General features: G+C 46.9%; 1 protein-coding gene across 1 annotated transcript in view; it reads right to left on the bottom strand.

Moving 5' to 3' along the window:
* Positions 1–18,862: 18,862 nt before the first annotated feature.
* Positions 18,863–27,541, bottom strand: part of PAX5 (paired box 5) — a 219,896-nt gene continuing 211,217 nt past the window's right edge. The window contains exon 10 of the mRNA XM_065406100.1: positions 18,863–18,939. Within this exon, the coding sequence (XP_065262172.1) occupies positions 18,863–18,939 (77 nt within the window). The remainder of the gene's footprint in view (positions 18,940–27,541) is intronic.

Genomic DNA, 27,541 nt, shown 5'->3' with positions numbered 1-27,541 from the left:
GGACCAAAGGACCAGCTCAACCAGAGGTGAAAGTAAGCCGGTACAGCATACCGGCAAGAGCCAGTACGCTGTGCCGGACCAGACCGGCTTCCCCAGGCTGGCATTTTAAAGGGCCCGGGGCTCCCTGCAGCGGCCGGAGCCCCGGGCCCTTTAAACTGCCTCCGGAGCCCCGCTACCGCTACCCCGAGGCTCCGGCCGCTGTGGGGAGCCCCAGGCCCTTTAAAGTGCCGCCCGAGCTCGGCTGCCGGAGCCCCTGGATAGTGGCGGACGGGCTCCATCGGTGATTTAAAGGGCCCAGAGCTCTGCTGCGGTAGCGGTGGCCAGAGACCCGGGCCCTTTAAATCGCCCCATAGCCCCGGGGCTCACAGCCATCTCTGCAGCTGGTAGCTCTGTGGGTGATTTAAAGGCCCTGGGGCTCCCAGCCACAGCCAGAACCCCGGGGCCTTTAAATCTTCCGGTTGAGGCCATGCCTCTTCCAGTTGAGGCCATGGCCCTGCTCAGGACTCCAGCATACCGGTAAGTCCTTTAAGTGACTTTCACCCCTGAGCTCAACCCACCAAATTTGTTTTCTTTCATGACTAATACAGGATTTGAACCCAGCCTTCTAGAGGCCAAAGGCTAGAGAGTTGCCCTTTCTACCTTCCCACCACCTTCGTATGGTACATACATTGGGAACCACGCTTGGCTTCACTGACTCAACATTTCATTCTCATGTGCTTGCCTCAGCTATATGTAAATGAATACGGCCTTAATGTATTTGTTAATGAAAAAGTTAAACTGGTAAATTAAAGAAGAGTTTATTTAACTCCGTTTATTTTAAAGGCCACTTAAAGCACTGAGCATTAATGATGTACAGTAAATGTATTTCCTTAACAGGATTCCTCCGTTAGCAGGTATTCTGAGAAGAGAGTCTATACTGCACATAGAGGATTTCGATAAATTGCTACGTTGGGTCACACTGTCTGATAAATGGACAGTAATTCATGCTAAATTACATTAGGATTCCTTTGGAAGGAGGTCTTATAGCCCCATGAATATAAAAGCCACTCTGTATCTCAGGCGTTCCTGGGAAGCCAGTCATTTCTGTGTGTTATAGCAAATTGCAGATGTATTCATTAGAATAACATTAATCATGATGGCTCCATTTGTCAGTTCCACTCTAATTAAGCATTGTTACAGTAATGTACCATTATTTTAAAGCATTATCAGGGATTGTTTACAATGGGATTAATAGAGTGAGAAGACAGAATTCAGAAGTCTTATCTCAGGTGCGACCGACTTTCCCAGTGCTGCAAACTGATGGCGTTAATATTAGCATTAGCCGCACATCTATGGCATCCCTCCCCTCCCGACCCCGGCTCGGTGTCCGTCTGCCCAGCAGGCCGCGTTCCCCTCTTTCCGGTGCTGCGCGCTGCTGCCCCAGTCTCCGGACCCAGCGCTAGCCCCCCCAGGCCCACCCCCACGAGGCACACCACCTGCTGGGCTAGCACTGGGGCCAGAGAACTGCAGCAGTGCGCAGCACGGGCAGGAGGGGATTGCAGCTGGGCTGACAGACACAGCCAGTGTCAGGAGTCCCAGCCTGTGGATTGAGGGGCTCTGGCCCCAATTTGGGTGGCCTGGATACTAAGTGGGTGGCCCACTCGTGGCTATGCACCTGACCTAAGGGCTTTAGGAGCACCAAGAAGCCCTGGCATCAATGCTTTGTTCTGCCACAGATTGCCTATGTGACCTTGGGCAAGTCACTTAGCCTCTCCAGGCCTCAGATCCCATCCAGGGGGAGGGATAGCTCAGTGGTTTGAGCATTAGCCTACTAAACCCAGGGTTGTGAGTTCAATCCTTAAGGGGACCACTGAGGGATGTGGGGCAAAATCAGTACTTGGTCCTGCTAGTGAAGGCAGGGGGCTAGACTCAATGACCTTTCAAGGTCCCTTCTAGTTCTAGGAGATAGGATATCTCCATTAATTAATTTATTAATATCTGCACAATGGGTCTGTGTAGTGGGATAGGTACAGTCTATCCCATATGCCGGGTCACGTATGATGAGAAGAAGGGAAAAAACTGTATAGCAGCCCATTAGGTCCTGTGTTTGTGACCCTGACTATCAAACGTGGTGGCTGGAGTCAATTAAGCAGCCTTTCCTCTCAGGGCAGCATGGCCTAATGGCCAGAGTCAATAAAGTTGGCCCTTCTGCTCAGGGCAGTGTAGCCTAATAGCCTGAGCCATTAAAGTAACCCCCCTCTGTAGAATTGTGTAGTCTACTGGCCTGTTGGGGAATTGGGGCACCACTCAGGGGTGCGGGGCACCCAGGGTATGGGGACTTGGGCCTTCTCTGCTTCTCTGAGTCCCAGCCCAAGGCCCCGGAGGTGGTGCTCACCACTGAGTCAGCAGGAATCCTCCCAAAACACGCTGACTGGCTCCCCGGTTCACTCACCAGAGAAAAGTCTAAGTTCCCTGGGCTGCTTCCTACCCTTTCTCCCTCAGCGATGCTCCACGGTTCCCCGGGGGTCCTCAAGTGGCATATCTCCTGCAGGTGCAGTCCCTTTTCCGGGCTTGTCAGGCAACCTGGAGTCCATCTGGAGCTCTGTGTGCCATGGCTCTGTAACTGAGGCCTGTAGCAGCTCCCTGGAGAGAGCCTGCAGTCTGCATCCTCCGTCTCCAGCAGCCTGCCTAGACTGAGCTGGGCTGCTTCCTTTTATACTCTGCCTCCAGGCTGAGCATGCCCAGCAGAGTCGGAGGGGCGGGGCTTCCTCTGCCCGCAAAGCACAGTTAAGCCTTTCAGGGCTGTTGCGGGATAGGTACACCCCGTCACAGGCTGACAGCATGGCCCAACCTTATGGGGAAGTTGTGAGGATAAATACGATACAGATTGTGAAGGGCTTTAAGAAGTTTAGCTTTACGAAATAGCTTAGAAATAATAATATTAATGGGATTTGAGCTCCTCCACCCCTTGAAATCTCCCCACAGGTGCCTAAGTACCTAACCAGGAACCTAGCATCAGGTGCTCCCGTTTTTGAAAATCTCAGCCACTGCCCACTGAAACGACACTGCCCGGATTGCAGAAAACTGATGTGGGGGAAGGGCATCCGAGGAGGAGAAAAGGAGGATGGGCACTGAGGGAGGAAGGAAAGAAGCAAGCAGAGAGGAATGCGAGAAAGGGAAGGACTGAGTCTTTAAAAATCTCTCAGCTCCACTGTAAAACGTAAAATAACACGTGACTCAGAAAAACGCAGTGAGCACCAACTGTGCTTCCTGGCCTGTGATTGGAGAGCTCTGCGGCTAACGCACCTTGCTTCTGCACTGTGGTCTTTAATCGCAGCCTTTGCTGCTTCCGCGGTGTGCCCTCTTCCTCTTCCTTGCCTTCACAGGGGTCACACAGCAGATATTACCAGCAGGACCAACAGAAGACCCATGCAGTCCGAGTGGACTCTGCCAGTGCACCTCAGTCTTGATCAGTCTCTGACTGGCTATAAGGCAGATTATTCATTTCCAGGTGAGTTTCATGCCTATGGGGTGGCGGGGGCAGGGAGGGGACAAATCATCTGACCACACATTGAAGATGGGAAGCAGAGGAAGTCTTCCTGACACAAAGGTGACCAGCAGAGGTGATCAGAAGATGGAATTTCCATTCAATGGGAATTTCTGACATTTTGAAATGTGTGCACTCCAAATCAGAACAAATGTCAAAACTTCCCACAGAACAGAGATGCTGAAAAATTTTGATTTGGAACTATCAAAATTTTGTTTTGTGTATTGCCCTTGTCAGCAGAGTCTGCTGGAGCAAAAATATTTTCCTCTGTTTAACAGTGGCCTTCATGTCCTATTCATGGAAAGTTTGAATGACAATCCCAGAGCGAATTAGACAATAGTCATTTGTATGGAGACTTACAATAAAGGTGTATTTGCATGTTTGAAGGGCATCCTTGTTGAATGAAGCAGTATGGGGCCTAACATCTAAAGGGAAGGCAATATCCTCTGCCCGTCACACTGAAACTTTATCAAGTCTTTTGGTCTGCTGCAGTACCTCCAACATTCGAAAAGACACTTCACAGCCAGCATGTGGGAGGTTTTATGGGGTGTGACAGACCCAGACCAGTGGGGTACAGGAGTCTGGTAGAGGGCAGATATACTGGTCACTGGATGAGTAGTTTTCTGTTCCCTGAGTGACCAGAGAAGGGGCTGCACTAGAGTAATCAGGAACCTGCTAGAACCAATTAAGGCAGGCTAATCAGGGCACCTGGGTTTTAAAAGGAGCTCACTTCAGTTTGTGGAGAGTGTGTGCTGCTGGAGGACTGAGGAGCACAAGCGTTATCAGACACCAGGAGGAAGGTCCTGTGGTGAGAATAAGGAAGGTGTTTGGAGGAGGCCATGGGGAAGTAGCCCAGGGAGTTGTAGCTGTCATGCAGCTGTTACAGGAGGCACTATAGACAGCTGCAGTCCACAGGGCCCTGGGCTGGAACCCGGAGTAGAGGGCGGGCCCGGGTTCCCCCCAAACCTCCCAATTGACCTGGACTGTGGGTTCTTCCAGAGGGGAAGGTCTCTGGGCTGTTCCCCAACCCACATGGTGAATCTCTGAGGCAAGAAAATCCGCCAATAAGCGCAGGACCCACCAAGATAGAGGAGGATCTTTGTCACAGGGGAAAGGGAACTGAACACAACAGAACAGATGCACTCCTCCACTCAAAGGTTGGGCTGACAAACAGAGAGCTGAAGCATAAAAATTATAGTCAGAAATAGGAATCGCAGAAACCTGCACAGCTCTTGATAGCCAGACTTGGAAATTAACCAGCAGTGTCTCCGTTCTCTAGCTCATGATAAATCTCCTGTAGGGGTTTTCTGGCATCTTCACTAATTCATAAACAGGAACAGGGGTGTGTGTTGTATTTGTCAATCTCTCCCCTTTCCTCTTGCACAGAGCAGGGAAAGTGACTTTAAATTACAACTCTCATATGTGATTGGCTGTAGGAAACCGGTGCCCAAAATCTGAGCCCTAGGCCCTAGTTGTCCATGATGTGCAAAGATCGGAGGATGCTCCAAGAACTTTTTTGTCCCCACCTGCGCTCCTTACACAAAATCTAGGAACAATGGCACTTTGCCTGTCAAATGAGAAATCTAGGCACAACCATCAGAGCCTGTGGCGCCCCTCTGTAATGAGACCTTGACTTTGTTTAGACCACTCAAATCTTTGATTGGTTAGGACTTTCAAAGAGACCATCCTGGGGGTGAGAGGACTGCAAGCTCTGAGAAAGGGCATGAGGGGTGGGATGAGCTCACGCCACCCAGCACAAGCCAAAGAGAAGTGTTGTTTGGAGGGTTGGTGTCCAACAGAGGCACAGACAACACGTCATGGCCATGGGTCCGAAGAGCCAAGTGCGAAGGGTTTAAGGTGGCATGTTAGGCTGTCGCTCTGGGTTGCTGATGGACACATGAAAATACACGGCACTTGCTACGGACTTGAATTAAAGTTGCTGACCGAACTGTACGTTTCCAGAATTTCCTGACTTTTGAGTGCTCAGTCTTGCCAGGATGGCATCACAGTACTGCTAATTTGTTGCATTCATGTGCAAGCGAGTATGAATCTGGGTGTCTTCCTGAAGTGATGGTGGATTCAATAAAAACAACGAGGAGTCCAGTGGCACCTTAAAGACTAACAGATTTATTTGGGCATAAGCTTTTGTGGGTAAAAAACCACATCTTCAGATGCACTTCTTAGAACAGAGGGAGTAATAATGTATCCAATAAAGAGTCCTGTGGTACCTTAAAGACTAACAGATGTATTGGAGCATAAGCTTTCGTGGGTGAATACGTCATGGGTCTGACAAAGTGGGTATTCACCCACAAAAGTTTATGCTCCAATACATCTGTTAGTCTTTAAGGTGCCACAGGACTCTTAGTCTGGATCTGTAAAAAGCAACAAACACGGCTACCCCTCTGATACTTGACACAATGTATCCAATGTATTTTGCCTCTTATTGTTGTCCAGGAGCAGATCATGACTTTCTTGAATTTATTTGCAATTGTTTGCCAAATGTCTGTGAAGTTCTGTAACTTATTCTCTGGTTGATGTTCACTGTGTAGTTAGTATTTCACATTCAACATGTAAGCTGTTTTGGACACCGAGATGACACGGCATTGCGTCCGTTTCCTGATTGGTAGAGCATCAGTCTTAGAATCCGTGTGAGTGCACAGGAGGGTGCATTCACAATTTGGAATTTTGCAACCATTCCTCAGTATTTGCTTAACATTTGTTAAAATTGGCCGCAGCCTCATTTGCTAGACCAGTGGTTCCCAAACTTGTTCCGCTGCTTGTGCAGGGAAAGCCCCTGGCGGGCCGGGCCAGTTTGTTTACCTGCCGCGTCCGCAGGTTCGGCTGATCGTGGCTCCCACTGGCCGCGGTTCGCTGCTCCAGGCCAATGGGAGCTGCAGGAAGTGGCGCGGGCCGAGGGACGTACTGGCCGCCGCTTCCAGCAGCCCCCATTGGCCTGGAGCAGCTAACCGCAGCCACTGGGAGCTGCGATTGGCCAGACCTGCGGACACGGCAGGTAAACAAACTGGCCCGGCCTGCCAGGGGCTTTCCCTGCACAAGCGGCGGAACAAGTTTGGGAACCACTGGCCTAGACTATTCAGCGAGAGCAAAGACAGAAGGGGCGTGAACACAACTGAAACAAGTGTACTTAAAAATGTGAATGGATATTTGCAGAATCATTTGGGGCAAAACTAAAACTTAGGCTAGTACCAACTGAACTAACAGCCCTGCCTTGCACACCCCAGCATTCAGAAAGGAAACTTCCAACCCTTCCACGTGTTAATTGTGAAGATCCTGTAACCTTCTCTAAGGCTGGGGAGGAATCAAGATGTTGGGAGCTGGTTCGCAGAGGTCACCAGCTTGAAGTGAGAGTAGCCAATGTCGTGCACTGACTGACATAAGAAATACAGAGCTACCGCCAATAGAGTGAGACAAAGACAAAATGTAAGGTCGTTAGAAATGACAATAATATTCTGCATTAACTCCGTTACTGCCATGCAGTTACCTTTAAATAATGAGTTTATACATAATTCAATGTGAATCGACAGTTACTCCTTTATTAACTATAGTTCTTATTTAATAATGCTGTCGTGTTTTTTAATAATAGTTAAGTAGGCCCAGATCCACTACAGGGCATTCATAGAATATCAGAGTCGGAGGGGACCTCAGGAGATCATCTAGTCCAACCCACTGCTCAAAGCAGGACCAATCCCCAGGCAGATTTTTGCCCCAGATCCCTAAATGGCCCCCTCAACAATTGAACTTACAACCCTGGGTTTAGCAGGCCAATGCTCAAACCACTGAGCTATCCCTCCCCATTGAACTCAATAGACTCTGGGAGTCTAACTAGCTTTGTGGAGCGGGGCCTTACTGTATAGATAGTGGCAGCATGTGGGACTTTGGATAATTACCCACATCATAAACCTCAGTCCAATCAATGGACAGGAAGGCTCAGGGGCTGTAAGATGTCTCCAGTGTGGGCTGCATATCCGTGGCTTCCATTGCGGGGAGTAGCCTCAGCAGGGTGACTACTCCGCCTCCTATGCAGGTGGATGGAGAGTGGGCAGGATGGGGTGGAAATAGGTGGCTCTTGTCCTTCCACATACCGGCCAGCACCTAAACCAGGAGCAGGCAATGTTAGCTCTGAAGCAAAGGAAGAGCCCAGGAGAGAATTGTGACTCAGAGAGGCCTCGTTCCCTCCCTGCTTTGCTCCTGGCAACACGCCACCCCTGACACGGCACAGAGTGACTGTCTCGCGCGACAGGACCGATGGGTCCCTGGTGCACCAACAGCAAGGACTCATGGAACACAAGCGGCTGAAAGCCCCAGGGGAGCGCACAGGATTGTGCTCAATACAATGTTTGCAGCTGGGCTTTGTTGATGCATCGAGGCTAATTTTGGTTCTGCCCCAATGGGAGGAAAGTTATCTGCCCAACCCGTTGTAGGATCAAGCCCAGAACTGGGGAAATCCTGGGGGCTGCAGAAGACCCATAATACCGCAGAGAGGCTGCAGTTCTGCTGCCTGGGAGGCCAGGCCAGGGAGGGGCTATCCAGAGGGACTCTAGCTATTTCTGAGGCCCACTCCACATGGAAGCTGGGTGGGGGCAGGGAGGCCGGTGGCATGGGCACTGATCTCGGGCTGAGTCTCTTTTAACTGCATGGATAGTAACTTTTGCACGTCTATCTCTGGGTGACTTTGCTGCCACATTCAAATTCTCCCATGTATATTGAATCCACTTGTCGTCCTTGTGGAGTTTTGCCTTTGACTCTAATGGGACCAGGATTTCATCCATTAACTTAAATGGGACCACTCATAGTGCTTAAAGTAAAGCATGTCCTTGGATCCTTTGCTGGGCTGGGACTGGAGTGCACAGCACCTTGCAGGATCAAGCCATCTGTGAGCAGTCTTGCTGAAATCAGTTGTGATTGTGAAATCAATGGGATTGCTCATAGAGTAAGGTTGTCCTCATTGGGTCTAGACTTCGGTGGGACCAGAATTCCACCCATTGTAGGTAAAGGTATCAGGAGCTGACCCAAACATTTCAGGACAGAAATGAGTTGGGATTTTGGGGAAGAAGCCAAAGAAGCCCACTACAAACTTGAAACGGAGTCCCTGTGCAATGGTGTCCCAGGGGTCTACTTAGGATCAGACAATCATAGCCATGTAAGGCTGGGAGGGATGTCAAGAAGTCATCAAATCCATCCCCCCATGCTGGGCAGGATGAAGTATACCTCGACCATCCCTGTGTTTGTCTAACCCGTTCTAAATGTGTTTCAAGTGATCCTGAAGCCACGCTCAAAACAAAAGTAAAATCAGAATCTTTGAACTTAAAAAAATTACTTTTATTTTAGGAACCAATAAAATTATGGTAAATATTTACAAATAATTATCTCACATAAAGGTTACATAAACTCAAATGTCCACAAGTAACAGTCACTCTCATGAAAAGACACACGGATATTGAAACTACGCCAATCTTATTGCATGTTTCTTCAACTAATCTAAAAAATAAAAGTGTTGCAGTCAACCATTTAACTTAGAATAAAATCACAAATTCCAGTATTGACAAGAAAAAAAAAAATGGAAAAACAAATCCAAACGAAAAAATAAACCTCAAAAACGCCCCTCCCTTTCGTTCAATACCTCATTCCTCCCCCCATTCCCATCCCACTTCCCCCATCAGTACCCAAAATAACCCCCAAACCAAAAACCCCAAAATATGTTCGACATCTTTGGCAAATTGGCACTGCTGTAATTACATTCAAATATTATAACACACAAAAGCAACACACAGCACTAAGGAAAAAACACCAAGATTTCAAGTCAGTTCTTTTCCTACTAGAAAAAAAGAATACAAAACATACACATTTTAAGAAGCGTTTTTTTTTCTGTGTGGAGACAGACATCTCCTACTTTCAAAGGCAATTAAATTGTTATTTTAGGGGGGTGGGGTTGTTAGTTAATTTTTTTCTTGTTTGTATGTTTTTTTCAGTTTTTATTTTATTTTAACAAGTAAGCTTCTAGGCAGGCATCACAGACTTTGGTGGATCAAATAGATATGCATTTCTTTGATGCTGTAAGTCCCGAATACAAAGTCTGTCTCTAAGAAAAAACATACTGTGTTTTTTCTTGGAAAGGAATTCCATTTGCAATATAACACATTTCTGTAATTTCAGAACGTACAAAGGCCACTAGAAAGTGAAAAACCAGGACAAAGATTCTTCCAATACAAGGCTGAGCAAAGCAAAAGAAATAGCTAAATAAATGCCCATTGGCCATTTCCCTGTCTCATTTTACAAGGCAGAGTGGAAAAGTCTGGAAACATCAGGCCTAATACAATGCCCAGTGGAATACAATGCCCACTGCCCACAATGACCCAATGGAAAGGGTGCCAGTGATTTCAATAGACTCTGGATCAGCCCCATAGTGATACATGAAGATACATGGATTGTGGAAACAAATGTACACACACTCTCTCTCTCTCGCTGTAAAGGTGTCCCGCAAAACACCTTCCCTCTGGCTCTTATTCTGAAGAACTGCACATGCATTTGTCTTCGCAGAGGACTAATAAGCAAAGATCACAGCAAGAGCTGACAACTGAGCCAGCGGAGGCTAAAACGTGAGTATTTCTGGTGTCAAGCATGTCTTTGATGGTGTACTTCATTTGGTGTTGCCGTGTCAAGTTCTATTAACTCCAATAGCAAAGCTATACACTCAGTGCTTCTGATTTTATTTCTTGTGCTACCTTTGGAAGTGGGTGCGGAGTATAAAATTTTTAGCAATTAACTGGCTATTGATAAACTGGAATATTTAGCCCTTCACCTCCAGAAATACAATCAAATAGGATTTGTCTTCACTGCAGTTAATTTGGACTCTCACTCAGGTGCTGCCTCTAACCTGGCCCCTGGCCACACACACAAAACCTGAGTGTGGTGATGCTTTCAGTCCAGGCTCACTGGCCCTTGCTGGGCTATAAGCTACAGCCTGGGAGGTGCCACATTGACTCGGGCTGGCAACCCATCCTCTTTGCAGTGAGGATTCTGGCTAAACCGCTCAGTGCTGATAATTCTCCCCCCATTTTCCCTGTGTGCCCAGAAGGACAGACAAGTTCTCCTACAATTCACTGGGAAAGAACCACAGAGTGGCTTAGCTTACTGCAATGCTTAGAGGCATGGGCTATGCCCCCAGAAGTCCCAGAGACGCATACAAGGGAGGGCAGCACGAGTGAGGACACAGTGACTCGCGTCTGACCCGGGTGACGATCACCGGAGTTAACTCAGCAGTGGAGACAGACCTTTTAAAGTAACGATGGGTATTCATGCTTGAAAATAAGAGAGCTCATTACATGACTTCCTTTCTGTCCCACTCCAAGGGAAACACACAATGGGTCTATTAAAAAAATAGTCACAAATGCAGAATGGTATTTTTCAGCTAAGAGTAGAGATATGGCAGAAGGCCTGACAAGTACGTGAACAAAGACGGCTCAAGACCTGGTGGCCCCTGAAATAAGCAAACTGGGCTGGTCTAATCTTTCCTGTGCATAATTCCCACTAGTGTTTAGGGAATACATGACTCTACAACAAAGGAGAATATATGTCACAATGTGTATTTCCCTATAACCTGCCCCACCACCACCAATCAGATTTCTTTTCTGAACCCAAAATGTTTTCAGGTTGCAACCTTCATTTTTATTTTTTAAATTTAAGCTTCCTTACACCAGGCCTGAAGCAATCAGGCATCACACCTGGAGCCTGCAGTCCCCATGAAGATCAGCACATTCTCCTGCCGCCCATGTGTCTCTAAATAAAACACACACACTTTCACTGCCATGCTTCCAGAGTCCATTTTCCGGCCTGACCACTAACAGACAAAGCTTTGAATCTCATACATATTTTGGAGCAAGGTGATGGAAATGATCAGGATTTGGGGGACGGGGTGGTGAAGGGGCAAGATACTGCAGAAGACACAGCAAGTTTACCCAGGATGAGGACGTTCCATGTTTTCTTCCAAAATTCGGATTAAATATATCCCAAATGAGTCTCTCTGCTGTGGTTCGGTTCCCACGTAGGGAACAGGGTCTGATTTGTGCAAGGATTGTGATAATCCCTTATTACAGCAGTTCCCCTCCACGTAGGGCCATGACAACAGTTGAGCAAATTAAGGACCTGATTCTGCAAACCCCTCGTTCATGTGAGAGAGCCGAACCAGAAGCCCTACTGAAGTCAGTGGATGAAATCAGAGCCCCCATTGACGTCCATGGCAAACCTCCCCTGGATTTTAGGGTTTCACCTTTGAGGAAGATCGTGTGAGAGGGCTGTTCATGTGTGAGTTTCTAGGATCAGCCCTAAAGAACTCAGCAGAGTCGGTCAGCACCTGCAGTCTGCACTTCCCCTGTGTGTTCTGCCATGGAATCTGGGGTGCTGGCTGAAGCAGCTCGTGTTTCAGTGCTGATTTTGGTGCAATGCAACAGAGGCTAAGGGCCTGATCCTGGGACATGCTGAGTATGCCAATCAATGGGAACTGAGGCCTTACGATAACACATCTGTAATTACACTGACTGAGCCGAGTCTCTGGAAACTGACCCTAAGCAAATTCAGTGTCCACTATACAGCTCTCTCTTTTAATGTCCCATTTATGGTCATATTCTTACAGAATTTTTCTAAGCATCTCCTTGACACTGGTTGATTTGGGTCTTGTCTCACGTTCTCTGTTGATCTGGATGTGGAACAGCATTGTCTCTGTCCTCTCATAATGCTATCACTGCTCACTCATTCTCCACAACTCCGCCCTCCTCCTCTACCTTTCAAGACCCAAAAGGTTTGCTAATCGGAGGGGAGCCTGTGTAGACGGAAGCTAGCAGGGTGACCCCAGAGCGGGCAGTGTGGAGGATCAATGGGAAGCCAAGTTAGAGGATGGTGGGAGGAAAAGAGGGAAGGATGAATGAAACATCAAAAGAATTGGGTGAGCTTCAGATAAGCATCCACACTTCATAGGGCTTATCAAACCAGAGCCAAACCTCCAAACCTTTTGAGATTCACCCATCGCTATCATATAGATGTATAGTACATTGCAAATACATACTGTGCCTCCATGATCAAGTCCCAAGATAGCCCTTTCGCTGATCTCAGGTCACTATTCTTAGTAGCATAAGCGCATTAGAAAGCAACCAGGAATGACCGAAGTGCTCGGTGGGCCAAGCCTTGCACACCTTATAAAAACTGCATGGGGAAAGGAATGTGGGTTCTTATCAACACTTCATTACTAGAGGGTGTGGCACCGGAGCAAGCTAATATCCTGACAGACACATTTCCAGCTCCTCAGCTGGGATGAATCAACCAAAGTCAGTGGAACTAGGCGGATTTATACCAGCTGAGCAGTTTGCTAATCCCCACATGTAGTTTAAAAAACTGCTTTGTAACATGGATGCGATTCCTGGGATGCATTTAGCTGCCTTGTTCAGTTCCCAATTGCAAAAAAAATAAGTAAATAAAAATGCATGTTCAGGAGGCACCTCAGATCTCCACTGGAATTCCAGAGTAGCTCCAGGAGTCAGGGCATCAGTCGGATGGTAAGAGTCGTTACAATATGTTTTGTTACACAGAGACTGGGTTCCAATGAGCGTGAAAGGGGTGTGTGTGTGGCACACGCAGCATGGTATACGCATGTGCATCTATCACACACACTTGGGTCAACTGTTCGTTAATTCATTTCTGACTGATGCAAAGACAGCCAAGTGATTTGTCTAGTGTGAGCGACTGCCCGGCAAACCCATAGAGGCGAGCAGTGGTTCATACAAGCAGGGGCTAATACAACATAGTGCTAAGTGAAGCTTAGAAAATGAATGGGGGGAACATGTCACCAACAAAGTGGACATTAGGCGCATGGATAAAGAATTGCAGGAGGTAACTTTTGATGATGCCCACACAACCGTCAACTGTCAGGCTCTAATTCTCAAAGAAACCTAAAGGAATTGATTTCCCATTAAAATGAATGGGAACGGGCTGTTCAGATCTTCCAGGTGGTTTTGCAAATCCCTCCCTTAATACCAGCCAATAGTGGTAATGAATTTATTTTCTAGGAGGAGGGTGTGCACAGGTTACGGGCTGGATCATGCTTATTTGACGTATGTGAGAAATAGTCCCATGGGATTTAAATAGACTACTTAATTGACTAAGCCAAGCAGGGTTTAGCCATGTGTATCTCAGTGAGTTGTATAGGTTGAGGTGCATCCACAGGATGAAATTTACCAACCGTGCTAGTGGCATAACTTTCTTTTGTCATTAGCATAACTAAAAACCTTTCCTTACTGAGCATGCTCGTGCTCATCCAGCCACCTAATGTCTACTCTTCTCACAAAATCAAAACTAGTCTAAACGTTCCAAGACACTTCACTCCTATGAAATAAATAAACCACGTGTCTGCCAGGTAGTGCCTGCAGTGGGTGAAACTCACCCCAAAGCAGAGAGCCAGCCCGAGGTCTAGGCGCCACTGACACCCTCAAAATATAGCTCAAACAGGACTTGTAGTCCTCAGGCTGACCCTCTGTACAGGGGGGAATTTAATCCATGGTGCATATTTTTCTTTTCCTTCATCACTCTATTTATGACAACCTGTTCCACCTTGTACTTAGCAGTGACATTCTGAGTTAGTTTCCCAGACCTGAAGAAGCGCTCTGGGAGGCTCAAAAGCTTGGCTGTCTCACCAGCAAAAGTTGGTCCAATAAAAGATATTGCCTTCTTGTCTTTCTAATATCCTAGAACCAACACAGCTGCACCAGCACTATTTAACTTCGAAGAGGAGCAGCCAGTCACATGTAACCTGGTTAGTGTAAAGAGAGAAAGAAAACTTGTAAGCCTTCTGTCTGGTCATGACATTTCTCTAGACATACACCTGCATAATTCAACTCAGCCTTCATTATGGAGCTATCACTCCCATGATACTTTGCACTCCCATGATACTTTGCAACTGTATATTTGCAGATACACCATTTTCTTTTTAGCTGGGGAACTGAAAGAGCCTAATGTTCCAGAAAGCTCATAGTGCATGCAGGTTAGTGCACATGCCAATCAAAGACACTTGGAGGGGATTCTAAGTCACCTTTATCCAAGAGAGAGGAAATTCCCTTTACAGCCCTACTGCCGAATGATAACCCAACATTTAGTGAGGATTCAGAGGATGATTTTGGAAAAAATGTCTCAAAAGGAGAGAGCACTGCTTGCTCAAATAAAGGAGCTGCACATCACACTGTTATGTAGCTTTTTTAACTGAATAATGTTTATCAACTATTAATTGTCAAAAGAGGAAAAATAATGGCTACTTTCATAGAATCATAGAAGATTAGGATTGGAAGAGACCTCAGGAGGTCATCTAGTCCAACCCCCTGCTCAAAGCAGGACCAACCCCAACTAAATCATCCCAGCCAGGGCTTTGTCAAGCCGGGCCTTAAAAACCTCTAAGGATGGAGATTCCACCACCTCACTAGGTAACCCATTCCAGTGCTTCACCACCCTCCTAGTGAAATAGTTTTTCCTAATATCCAACCTAAACCTCCCCCACTGCAACTTGAGACCATTACTCCTTGTTCTGTCATCTGCCACCACTGAGAACAGTCTAGCTCCAGCCTCTTTGGAACCCCCCTTCAGGTAGTTGAAGGCTGCTATCAAATCCCCCGTCACTCTTCTCTTCTGCAGACTAAATAAGCCCCGTTCCTTCAGCCTCTCCTCATAAGTCATGTGCCCCAGCCCCCTAATCATTTTTGTTGCCCTCCGCTAGACTCTCTCCCATTTGTCCACATCCTTTCTGTAGTGGGGGGCCCAAAACTGAACGCAATACTCCAGATGTGGCCTCACCAGTGTCAAATGCAGGGGAATAATCACTTCCCTCGATCTGCTGGCAACGCTCCTACTAATGCAGCCCAATATGCCGTTAGCCTTCTTGGCAACAAGGGCACACTGTTGACTCATATCCAGCTTCTCCTCCACTGTAATCCCCAGGTCATTTTCTGCAGAACTACCGCTTAACCAGTCGGTCCCCAGCCTGTAGCAGTTCATGGATTCTTCCTTCCTAAGTGCAAGACTCTGCACGTGTCCTTGTTGAACCTCATTAGATTTCTTTTGGCCCAATCCTCCAATTTGTCTAGGTCACTCAGGACCCTATCCCTACCCTCCAGGATATCTACCTCTCTCCGCAGCTTAGTGTCATCTGCGAACTTGCTGAGGGTGCAATCCATCCCATCATCCAGATCATTAAGATGTTGAACAAAACCGGCCCCTGGACTGACCCCTGGGGCACTCTGCTTGATACCGGCTGCCAACTAGACATTGAGCCGTTGATCACTACCCATTGAGCCTGACGATCTAGCCAGCTTTCTATCCACCTTATAGTCCATTCATCCAATCCATACTTCTTTAACTTGCTGGCAAGAATACTGTGGGAGACCATATCAAAAGCTTTACTAAAGTCAAGATATATCACATCCACCACTTTCCCCATATCCACAGAGCCAGTTATCTCATCATAGAAGGCAATCAGGTTGGTCAGGCATGACATGCCCTTGGTGAATCCATGTTGACTGTTCCTGATCACCTTCCTCTCCTCCAGGTGCTTCAAAATGGATTCCTTGAGGACCTGCTCCATGATTTTTTCAGGCACTGAGGTGAAGCTGACTGGCTTGTAGTTCCCCGGATGCTCCTTCTTCCCTTTTTAAAAAAAAACGGGCACCATATTTGCCCAATCGTCCGGGACCTCCCCTAATCACCATGAGTTTTCAAAGATAATTGCCAATGGCTCTGCAATCACATCAGCCAACTCCCTCAGCATCCTCGGATGCATTAGATCTGGCCCCATGGGCTTGTGCATGTCCAGCTTTTCTAAATAGTCCTTAACCTGTTCTTTCACCAGTGAGGGCTGCTCATCTCCTCCCCATACTGTGCTGCCCAGTGCAGCAGTCTGGGAGCTGACCTTGTCTGTGAAGACTGAGGCAAAAAAAGCATTGAGTACTTCAGCTTTTTCCACATCATCTGTCACTCCTCCATTCAGTAAGGGTCCCACACTTTCCCTGACCTTCTTCTTGTTGCTAAAATACCTGTAGAAACCCTATTAGAAACCTTGCTAGCCGGAACTCCAATTGTGCCTTGGCCTTTCTGATTACACCCCTGCATGCTCGAGCAATATTTTTATACTCCTCCCTAGTCATCTGTCCAAGTTTCCACTTCTTGTAAGCTTCCTTTTTGGGTTTAAGCTCACCGACATTTTCTCTGTTAAGCCAAGCTGATTGCCTGACATATTTACTATTCTTTCCGCACATCGGGATGGTTTGTTCCTGCGTCCTCAGTAAGCCTTCTTTAAAATACAGCCAGCGCTCCTGGACTCCTTTCCCTCTGAACATTTCATCTGTGGGTATGTGGGTGTTTACTAACCTAAACTCCTGGGCAGGAACCCGGCTCCAGTTAGGGACTATCTGCCTTGGAAACTAGAGATGTCTCTGTTCCGAGTCTGATCAGAAGACATACTAAATATAGTACAAAGGTTTTGGAAGGAACATGCAGCCAAAACTCACTGAATTGCTACCATTTGATTTGCTGACATCCATTCAGAACAAGCAGCACAAAGATAAAATTGTAATTAAAAAGTTATTACTCTGGAAATAATATTTGTACTTCAATTGTCCACTTATAGGAGACCTATTTTGGGCCAGACCCTTATTCATGGACCCAAATGGGATTACTACAGCGTGTAAGTGCTCACCAGTGTAAGGATGGTAGAATTTGTCCCTTTCACACTAATTATGGCAACACTGCGCAAGGCTATGGAGCAGATCCTGAGCCCATGTGAGTCAGTGGGAGTTTTCCATTGTCTTCCGTGGAAACACTTCTAATTTTCCCTTTGTGCAGATGAGAAGTTTGCTGATCATATAGGATTAAAAAAAGCTGTTCCTTCGGGAAATAATGAGTGTTGATATGGTTCTGTGGAATTGGTGGTGATTGATGTACTAGCTTAACCAATCATTTGTAAGCTGCCCTCTTCTGTTCATTAGCTCCGGGAAGTAGAGAACATTGAACAAAATGTCACTTGGTTCTATTAATGCTCTCTCTTTGAGAGGGAGGGGGAATGTACAGAATTAACGGGCCAAATTTATCCCCAGTGTAACTTTATGGATTCCAATGGAATGGATTTACTGTAGCCCACCGTGTACAAGGAATGACTTTGAGAAATGTCTTCATTTAAACATATAGGTATCCCAAAATGTGTGTCCCTCCCATCTGTTTGATTTGTAAAGCAGCGTTTGTATGTTTCAGTGTGCATGGCGGCCCCGAATGTAATATTGTTTGAGATATCAATTTGAAAAATCATCACCTTGGGATTTTTCTCATTTCTTTACAAAATAGAAATAATTGGGTGTTCGCGTGTAATCTATATAGATGTACATAAGGGGTTGGTTATTAATTAGGAATTCCTTCTCTGATGCGGTTTAACTTGAAAGCAGAGAATTTGTTTCAGTGCTAGTTATGATTACAAATAAACATAAATTAATATTTAGCAGTAAAATGTCACAAACTGCCCATGTCTTTCCATTGCTCATGTGTTCCATGCCAACTCGTAGCATGTTCACACACGACTGTCAGATGTGACGCTGTATATAGAAATAACATCAGCCCCAAATATAGCCACAATGAATGTTAACCTGGTTCAAAGTCGGTTAAAGCTTACTGAATTCTTTGAATCAGTGCACCAGTTTGAAAACACATGTTTCAGATGCGTTTTCGGTTCATAATTTGTACCATGTTGCTGTTTACGCTAAGCCACTCTCAAAAGTAACACAAGGAAGCAAGTTATTTACATTGGTGCTGTGTAAATTGAGCAGACCAATCCTTATTTACCAAAAAAAAAAAAAAAAAAGCCAGTCAGCTCATGTTGAATCACACAGCCTGCGTCAATGCACCTTAAGGGAGACACTCCAAGTTGGCCTGCTCAAAGTCAGAACAGCTTCCGGTCCCCAGGCGCAACTGAGAGAACCAGAGGCAGCGAGATCGGTAGGCTGTGTGTAGGATGCAGCTACTGTACCTTTCAAATCAGATGGAACGGCAGCAGAACTGGTTTCTCCCGTTTCTTTGTTTTGTATGAGAGCCCAGTTAATATCGCCAGAATTTCATGGATTTAAAAAATAATAATAATTAGTTCACCCAGTTTAAAGAGTAAAATTTCAGCCAGCGGGTTCCTACTGGATACTTTCGTCTTCCTTCCTTGCAGTCTGATTTGCATGGTTATTTCTTGGTGAATCGGATGCCGTCAGCCTGGATGATATGTTTAGTAAGTGCTGGAGTTCCAGACTCCTTGGGTCAGTGGCGGTCATAGGCAGCAGCAGCTGCTGGGGGTGCCGCTCCTCGGGCTGCAGCACTGTAATAATAAGGAGAGCCTGGAAGAGAGAAGATGGCTGTGAGGATCACACAGGTCAAAAGGGGGCAGCCTGCCCAACACACCGTGGGCACCAGAGAGGTGTCTTGGCTGGAGTTAGACCCACGCTAATAAGGGCCTGCAAAGTGGTACAACAAAAATGCTACAAGACACATCACTTTAAAACATTAAATGCCAGAATGCCGCAGACAGCACCTCACATTTCAGTTCTCCTTTCGGTATCTTCAGCTCTGCAAAGAGATCGGCAAGCCCAGACCATTATGGTTGTGTGGAGTCCCACTGAAGTGACTTGGACTCCCAAGGGTAAATGGATCTATGCTATCAGATCCCCTTGTGGGATCAAGGCATTTGTCTGGATTAGATCTGGTTGGGGAGAATTCAATAAACTTGGAGAAGGGCAGCGGGGGATTGGCTCTGTGAAGTATCTGTGAATCTTTCCCGGCATTTGTGAATCTATTTGGTATTCGAAAACATTTTAAAACTATCACAAATAACTAAGTGTCTGGGGTTGATATTATGTGTCGGAGCTTTGAAATTGGTCACTCGAGTCATAGGTGGATCCAGTACGCAAGGTCTCCATCCAATATGCTAGTTTTCGATTGAATACATGCCTTCAGCATTTAATACATATATCCAGCTGCATCAAGCAAGCCAGTTTCACAGCTTTGCAAACTCAGGCATGCCGATGGGCTTGAGTGTGTCTGAATCGAATCAAACCCTGGAATGTGCACAATATTAGTGACTGTTTTCTGGCCCCTTAGAATTGAGCATCGCTAGATTGGATTGTCTTTCAGAATCTAGATTTTTTGTTTGACTATAGGTGTGGGTTACTTTTTAAGTATACGTGTCTAGACAGGATTGACTATTAGGTAACACAACAGCATACAAAAAGGATGACCAACCCTGCTAGAGTATGAGAAATAGACTTAAAAGGGCTAATTTTCCAAGTGTCATGTGTATATGGAGATATACCTGTCTCATAGAACTGAAGGGACCTTGAAAGGTCATTGAGTCCAGTCCCCTGCCTTCACAGCAGGACCAAGTACTGTCCCTGACAGATTTTGCCCCAGATCCCTAAATGGCCCCCTCAAGGCTTAAACTCACAACCCCAGATTTAGCAGGCCAATGCTCAAACCACTGAGTTATCCCTGCCCCAACTGAGCTATCCCTCCCTAAAGTGGCTTCACCTTGGCCTCAAAGGCTGCATTTTGCATGCCCAACGTTTGTGGCGTGCAGTTTTGAGCTGAGATTGTGGGTTTACCCACACTGTGGCGAGGGCAAAGACACTTAAACTCATTCCTAGGTCTTCAAGGAATTTGGCAGGTTAATAAAGCCAACAGCATGTCCAGTCACACTGACCTGGGCTTGCTCCTGAAGACCTGAGCAAGTCTAAGCAATCAGCAGTGGCCCCAGTCAGTGGGTGCACCGTGTGCATTACCAGACCCGAGTCTTGAACGACGGTCCTCATAGTCCATTAGCAGCGAGTCTACTAGGTCAACCAAAACAGTGATTTCTTCTAGCCAACCATGTGGACTAATGCTAGGCTTGTTACCAAGGTGCTGAGCCCCAGTGACTTCAGCTGGAGCCGCAAGTGCTCAGCACATCAGAGAATCAGGCCTTGCATGTACAGATATAGTAAAAAGGGACAGAAAGAACATACCTGCTTCCCCCACCCATGCACCCCCCCACACACACACGTGCCTGCATACTGTGCTGTACGTTTTGGGTGCCCCCGGCTGTACACATCAGAAATGCAAGAAATTCTGTAGTTAGCTTTGCATCAACACTGAATTCACAGAGTTTCGCTGACAGCGTGTGGAGACCTGGGGAAAGTCGTGCCATTTCATGAGCCTGAACGTACAAAGAGATGAGGGGTCTGTCTCTGAGGGCCAGACGGGGTGTATAGGGAGCCTGGAGAGCTCTTCCCTTCGTTCCCTCCGTAACACCGCACAGAGGAGGCAACAGCCAAAATCCCTGAACCAATGCCAGCCGTTGAGGCTGAGCCGCTCCATTTCGGGAGAGGTCTCGACTCTCAGGATGTGTCTATGCCGGAGCCGCAGGTGGAGTTCCCAGCTCTGGCTGACATACACACACAAACCAGAAGTGTGGCTGTGACAGCACAGGCCGAGGCATGGAGTACAAGCCCGCAGGTACATCCCACTGCCCTGGCTACCCGGCTATTTCTAGCGTGACCAATACTGTCCTGTTTCCTAGTGCTCTCCCTGTCGGACTGTATCCGCCCGCCAACTCTGGTCTTATGCTTAGATTGTCAGCGCGTCCGGGCAGCGGACACCGCTCCGTTCTGTGCTATGCAACATCTAGCACAAAGGGCTCCTAAGCGCTACTGCAGTGCAAATGAAATGTAACGTCAACTCCGGCAATGGGTTCAACCACGCCCCACAGCACATGCTGAGCCAGTGTAAGTGGAGGGAGGCCAAACAAAGCAGCCAGCCGGTGCATTCACAGCATGCTTCCTTCTGCCCCAGACCCTAGGGGGGACCCCTGGGTTCCATGCTTCTGCAGAGGTTGGGGCTGCTCCCTTCACATGCATGGGGATTTGCTCTAGGAAATATCTTTCATCCTGCCCCCCTGCACCGTGCCGTTTACTGGAAGAACTGCCGCTCATTTCACCTGGATCTATGTGGTGCCTGGTGCCATAGTGTCAGACTACAAACGTTAACATAGGTAGCTTCACCCTCTCCTGCAGCTCAGGGTTGCCCATTCTTTTGCTGAGTCCTGCACTCTGGTGTAACAGTGAAAAGAGCTTTTTATGGTCAATAAACTGCTTTAGCTGAAAGAGGGTCTCCTTCATAGACTATCAGGGTTGGAAGGGACCTCAGGAGGTCATCTAGTCCAACCCCCTGCTCAAAGCAGGACCAATCCCCAGACAGATTTTTGCCCCAAATCCCTAAGTGGCCCCCTCAAGGATTGAACTCATAAGCCTGGGTTTAGTAGGTCCATGCTCAAACCACTGAGCTACCCCCCAAGCTATTGCTCCCTCTTGCCCAGTGGCTTTGCTTTCTCGGCTTGGTGGCTCACCACCTCTGGGACAGGCAGCGACTGCCTGCATTCCACCAGACTCGGGGAAAGGGGATTCAAAAAAATGTCTACACTGGACTGTGTTCTAGATGGCCAAGTACTGACACCGGAGCACTAGAACTGCATCCCTGAGTGCTAAAAGAATACGCAAAGTCATCTGATTTCAGCTCAAGCTGTAATTCTTACAGATACAGGTTTTCTTTCCACTCGCCCAGACTGGTCTCTCTGCTGAGCTGAGCTAGGGTTCTCTCTTCCAAAGCTCTATTTCCTTTTTGATTTTCGACTCGTACTCATTAGTAATGCTCCCTTTTTACTCGAATGAGAAAGATCAGTTTGGGTCTTAAAGGGACAATGATTTAGTTGGGGATTGGTCCTGCTTTGAGCAGGGGGTTGGCCTAGATGACCTCCTGAGGTCCCTTCCAACCCTGAGATTCTATGATTCCGTGATTCTAATGCCAACTTGAGTTTGTTTGGTCTGTGAAGTAACTCATCTTGGAATAGTCAGTTTCCGGGTCAAGCACCCTTTCTGTAATTCTATTTAAAAAATAATTGATAAAAAGAATTCTGCAGGTTTTCCTGCTCCCCTCTTGATGTTTAGGGGGATCCTTTGGGCTGGGCATAGAGAAATGCCACCACCCATGCTCAAGCCCACCCCCATTCCTTCCCTAGTCTCTTTTCTCCCTGTGTACGCTCCCGCCTGCAGCCCTGCTGCTACAGTTACCGGAAAACGCCTTCACACAGCAACCAGGGCAGGGCGTGCAGTGAGACTGACTGCATACAAGTTGAGCAAACGGAGCCTAAACTAGAATCAGAACGTGTCAGGACACGGTGATCTGTTAACCTGAGGGTGTGCGCTGCCTGTGGTCACCAAGTACCATGATCTCCAATTTACCGCCAATACTTCCATACTTTCGAGCCAACGCAGGGTGTCCAACATTACCGTAACTCTCCTACTATACTCCCCAGGCTCAAGCAGTTTAGCCACATTCTCAAAGGAGAGCTGGCCTCTTAACAGAGCAAGAGGCTCCTCAAGACATTGCTCTCCTAACACACCAACACCCATGCCACTGCCTTGTTTTTTCCTGCCTCCTGCATGCCAGGAACTCAACTCAGACTTCCTCACCAGTGGCAACCACACATGTCCAAGCTGCCTTGGCGCCGTCAGGTCAGCAAAAACAGTGTTACACTAACATGCCTCAGTGAAATGCCAGCACAAGACACAACCCTGGCCTCAATTACTCTGCACCACTGAGTCTGAGCTTGCAATCCCAACAGGGGGAGGGAACTGCTTTACAATGCTCTGATCCCCCGCAGGTCATCAAATATTTGGGCTGAACATCAATAATGAACAACTGCACCAGGTGCCGTGTCGCTTGCTTACAAGTAATTCCTGTCAGGGCAGCTCCAGCTGCTATGTCAGCGGAGAGCTCGATTCGGGGACACTGGGTTGAGGACCGTTGCATTACAGAGAAGCTCATTAGACAGCCCACCTTTACCACCACTTGTGACTGGCAAACCTGCTGCAGAGGAGGTGGGATAGGTGGTATGGGTTCGAACAGGACTAGCTGGAGCGCAGGACAACAGTCCGACGCTGCAGAGGCTGATGCACATGCTTAACGTAATCCAACAAGTCATCCCAATGAAGTCAGGTAGACTGTTTTCTTGTTTAAAGTTCAGCCACCGTGATCATATTTTCACCTCAGAAGAGCAGAAGAGTGGACTCTCCCAAGAGGGGAGGAAAACACCACATTTTCAGCTAGCTTAAACGGACTGTTAGTATAGCTTTAAGTCTCAAACAACGTAAAAGATCAGGTGACAAGAAATGGAAGCCATCTTTGTTCCAGAAATGGTCTGGAGTTAGGAGAAAGCAAATACGTATTGTGGGCTATCTCCAGAATAGCCTTTTTAATAACCCAACAGTGAGAAACATATCAGAAGATAATGGTTTAGGGAGGAGGAGGGAGAGGAGAATCAGACATACAGTAGCACTCCTGAATCCTGAATTTAGTCACTGAGTCTCTCATGGCTAATTATGTTTTACATCGTTCCATGTTCCAAGGTAGAACTGATGTGTTCCACGTTGTAGCTCAAGATGTTTCCGATTAATTTCATTTGAGCGCTCTCTCTGTGAGCACCAGCACAGATGAATAAACAACACTGCCAGTGAGGGTTTTCAAAAATGGCCTCTCTTTCTCTCGGTTCTACATTTCTAATTCAGTGTGTTTACCCAGCGCCGGCCATAAAGAATAAATGCGATGATAATTAAAAAGATCCGGACAGGTCCCCAAATCTTCTTCCAAATATCTTTTCTGGTGATCACAAAAGAAATGAAGCTGGCATGTTTTAATCACATACACTGTCCATTGTTGGGCCTTTTCTTATTGCCACTGCAGAACTCTGAAAAGGTATCTGGCCCGCATTCATGAGTTACAGTAATGAGTTAATTTTTCCCAATCTGCTACAGGTTTTATATATGCACATATTCAAAGGCATTATTGTATCATCCCCACTGGCCAGGCTCATAATTATAGGATCACTAAGGCTTCTGATAAACCATCAAGTCAACAAAAGGCCCCTTTAATTCAATGCCTGGGAAACATCCAAGTGAGTTCTCATCACAATCAAGCTCACAGGTCGCTCTCCCTAGAAACCCATGACTCTTGTAGGAAAGCAAAAGTATATATGGTTGAAAAATATTAATTGGGGGGAGATTTCATAAGCCCCATTTCAAGCTTTCTTTTGCTTTCACTGGGCTCTCTAAAGTGCTTGCATTTTTCTTTGTTTAAAGGAAAGTACCAGTGCGAAGCTTTCTCAGTTCACGTGCTCTACATTCAGCTGCTCTATATGTGATACGGCCTTATATTGCATTGAGTGAATGATTGTCTGATGCTTAAAAAAAGGAAAAAGGATTAACCACGAAGGGAGAGAGACACAAAGGGAACTGCTGACTGTGCATTCAGTGGAGAGCGAATCCCGAAGAGGATGTCTGGACATTTGTGTGGGGACTTTGAGGCAGAGGAGACAAAGTCTCCTGTTCATCCCAAACCAATGTGTGCTGGGGGGGTCCCAAAGTCAGCACTCACCTACTTTCCATGTGCCCACTGGACTCAATGGAGAGAGGATTGCTGATTACAAGGGGAGTGTAACAGGGGCAAGATCAGGCCTTCTCTGATCGGCCAATCCAAACAACATGGCGGTTGGATGCAAGGCTGGGGAGGCATCAGACTCATTTCCCCAGCTAGGGCTGCTACTTGTGTCCAGACAACAGAGAATTTCCAGCTCAAAAAATGTACACGTATGTGCATTGCAAAGATGTTATTCTACGGGGAGATTTATTCCCACTGGCCCCACTTCATCTGTCCCCAGGACCCAAACAGACCGGTAATCTAATGTCTTCAATTGTCCCTCCCCTGAAGTGTCTTGGCATGGAGAGGAGAACTCTACCACAGCCCATCATCCATAAACCTGCCATGTTACAGTAGTGGCAGTGGCAATAGCAGCCAGCAGGGGGCACTAAGACAATGCAAGGCTAAATGAGGATTACTAAACCCGTTCCTTTGGGTCATTGACAAAGCTCAGCACAAAGCAATGATGCCGTGACATCAGGACAGTGATTAAGCTAAGGAACCCTAAAGACCACCATAGGGTGGGCCTCATTCTGATCCCACAGGGTAAAGCAGGTGTAACTCCACCAAAGTCACTGGAGTTTTGCCATTTAAAACCATCATGAGAGGCGAATTGGGCCCAATCTTTTTATTCCCAGCATCAGAAAAGCAAGTAAAGTGAGGGGTGTGTAACCCTCACCCAACCTTAACTCTAACCCTAAAACGTCACTAGGGGGAGTCAAATTTGTGTTAAAATTAATTGTCCAGACTCTTTTACAATTAAAATATGCCATGTCTGCCCCACACAGCATGCCAGCAGGATGTGTACGGAGGAGGCAATGCAACTGCTGACCAACAAGCCTTCCGCATCCAATGGGACCCTGGCAACAGGGTTAAGGATGGAGACAAGAGAAGAAATCACCATGGCACTGTCAGACATCGTGGAGAAGTCACAACGTTCAAGGCATAAGCGAGATATGAATATTTCAAACAGAGACTACAGGCATTAACTATACAACACCGGTGATAGTGCAGGTTAGGAGTCTTTGGATATAACATTTAATAGGAGGCAATCAGCACATATTTCAAAATGGAAAGACCTTCTAGCATGTCTCGCCAGCCACAAAGCTCCACGGGAGGGTTGGAAGTAAATAATGAACTTTGTTCAGGGTATTTTATGGGAGTATTTCTATTAAAACACGGGTATTCCTGTGATCTCCTTAGGTGACCTACACAAAGAAATGGGGAAACCCAGAAGAGGGACGGGATGGAAAGTAAGCAGAAGACAAACTACTCTACCTTCAGGATGACAGTGTGGTATATGATAGAAGCAGCACCAAGCTAACAAATGGAAAGTAATGTACAGGAGTTAGAACTATGAAAAATAATATCCTGTTGTCATTAAAGAGGGGAAGGAGGTGCTGCCTTCCTTTGACAATTTCTAAACTTTGTGGTGGAGCAATGTAAAAAGCAATATAGTGTTAACCTATTGCCCACAGAAGATTTCCCAAGGTGGGCTTCCATTCTCAGCCCCACATTTCAGACAGGAAACAGAGGAGCAGAGTGGTAAGCAATTTCATAGATTTTAAAGACAAAGGGGACCATTATGATCATCTCGTCTAACATTCTGCACAGCACAAGCCAGAGAAAGAACTGGGAAGAGAACTCACGGAGCCAAGTTCTTCATTCGCAGAAGCATCACTGATTTCAAACGGAGTTATATCTATTAATGTCACTGGGGAATTTAGCCCTAAGAGTTGATAACACTTGACAATAAGTAACCTAAAGGGGACTTTGGTGAGAGACCGTCTCTGGGAACAGCTATCACACCATACGAAGATGTCTCATAGAGACGCAAGGAGGCTCTCAGTATGGAGGGTTGGTATAACAGGGTTAAACTTTGAGAGTTATATCTAGCTTCTAGAGATTTTTGTCTAGATGAGGGTCAACACAGATTACAGAGAAAGACACCCCAGCTAGGAGGAAGAATTAGGGATCAGTTTTTGGTGATTGAACTCTTTCTTCTTGAGAACATGTTTGACTGGAGAGCCACTCAGGGCTTCAGCCAGTCCATCTGCAGGGCTCAGGAAGGAATGTATTTCCCTCGTACACTGTTTTAATTCCCCCAACCCCTTCCTCTGAAGCATAAGAGATCTGCCTTGGCTACAGAGGAGATACTGGTTGGGGTGGACCATGCAGTGAGGTGGTACAGAAAATCTTCTGTCTTAGATTTCTGGCTGGTCGGTCTTGCTCAGATATGCTCAGGGTCACACTGATCTCTGGATTTGGGGTCTAGAAGGAATTTTCCCTCAGGTCAGACCGGCAGAGACCATGGGGGAGTATGCCTTCCTCTGTAGCACAGACTGGGGTCATCTGGGCATATCTCATCTAATCCATGCCTTGCCACCACAGGGGCCTCAGGCATTGGTTGCACCCTTGGTCTCTCCTGATCTCTGCCCT

This window comes from Emys orbicularis, chromosome 6 (genome assembly GCF_028017835.1).
Source record: "Emys orbicularis isolate rEmyOrb1 chromosome 6, rEmyOrb1.hap1, whole genome shotgun sequence".
NCBI lineage: Eukaryota > Metazoa > Chordata > Testudines > Emydidae > Emys > Emys orbicularis.
Note: the sequence above shows the minus strand (reverse complement) of the source record. Positions and strands in the feature narration are given on the sequence as shown.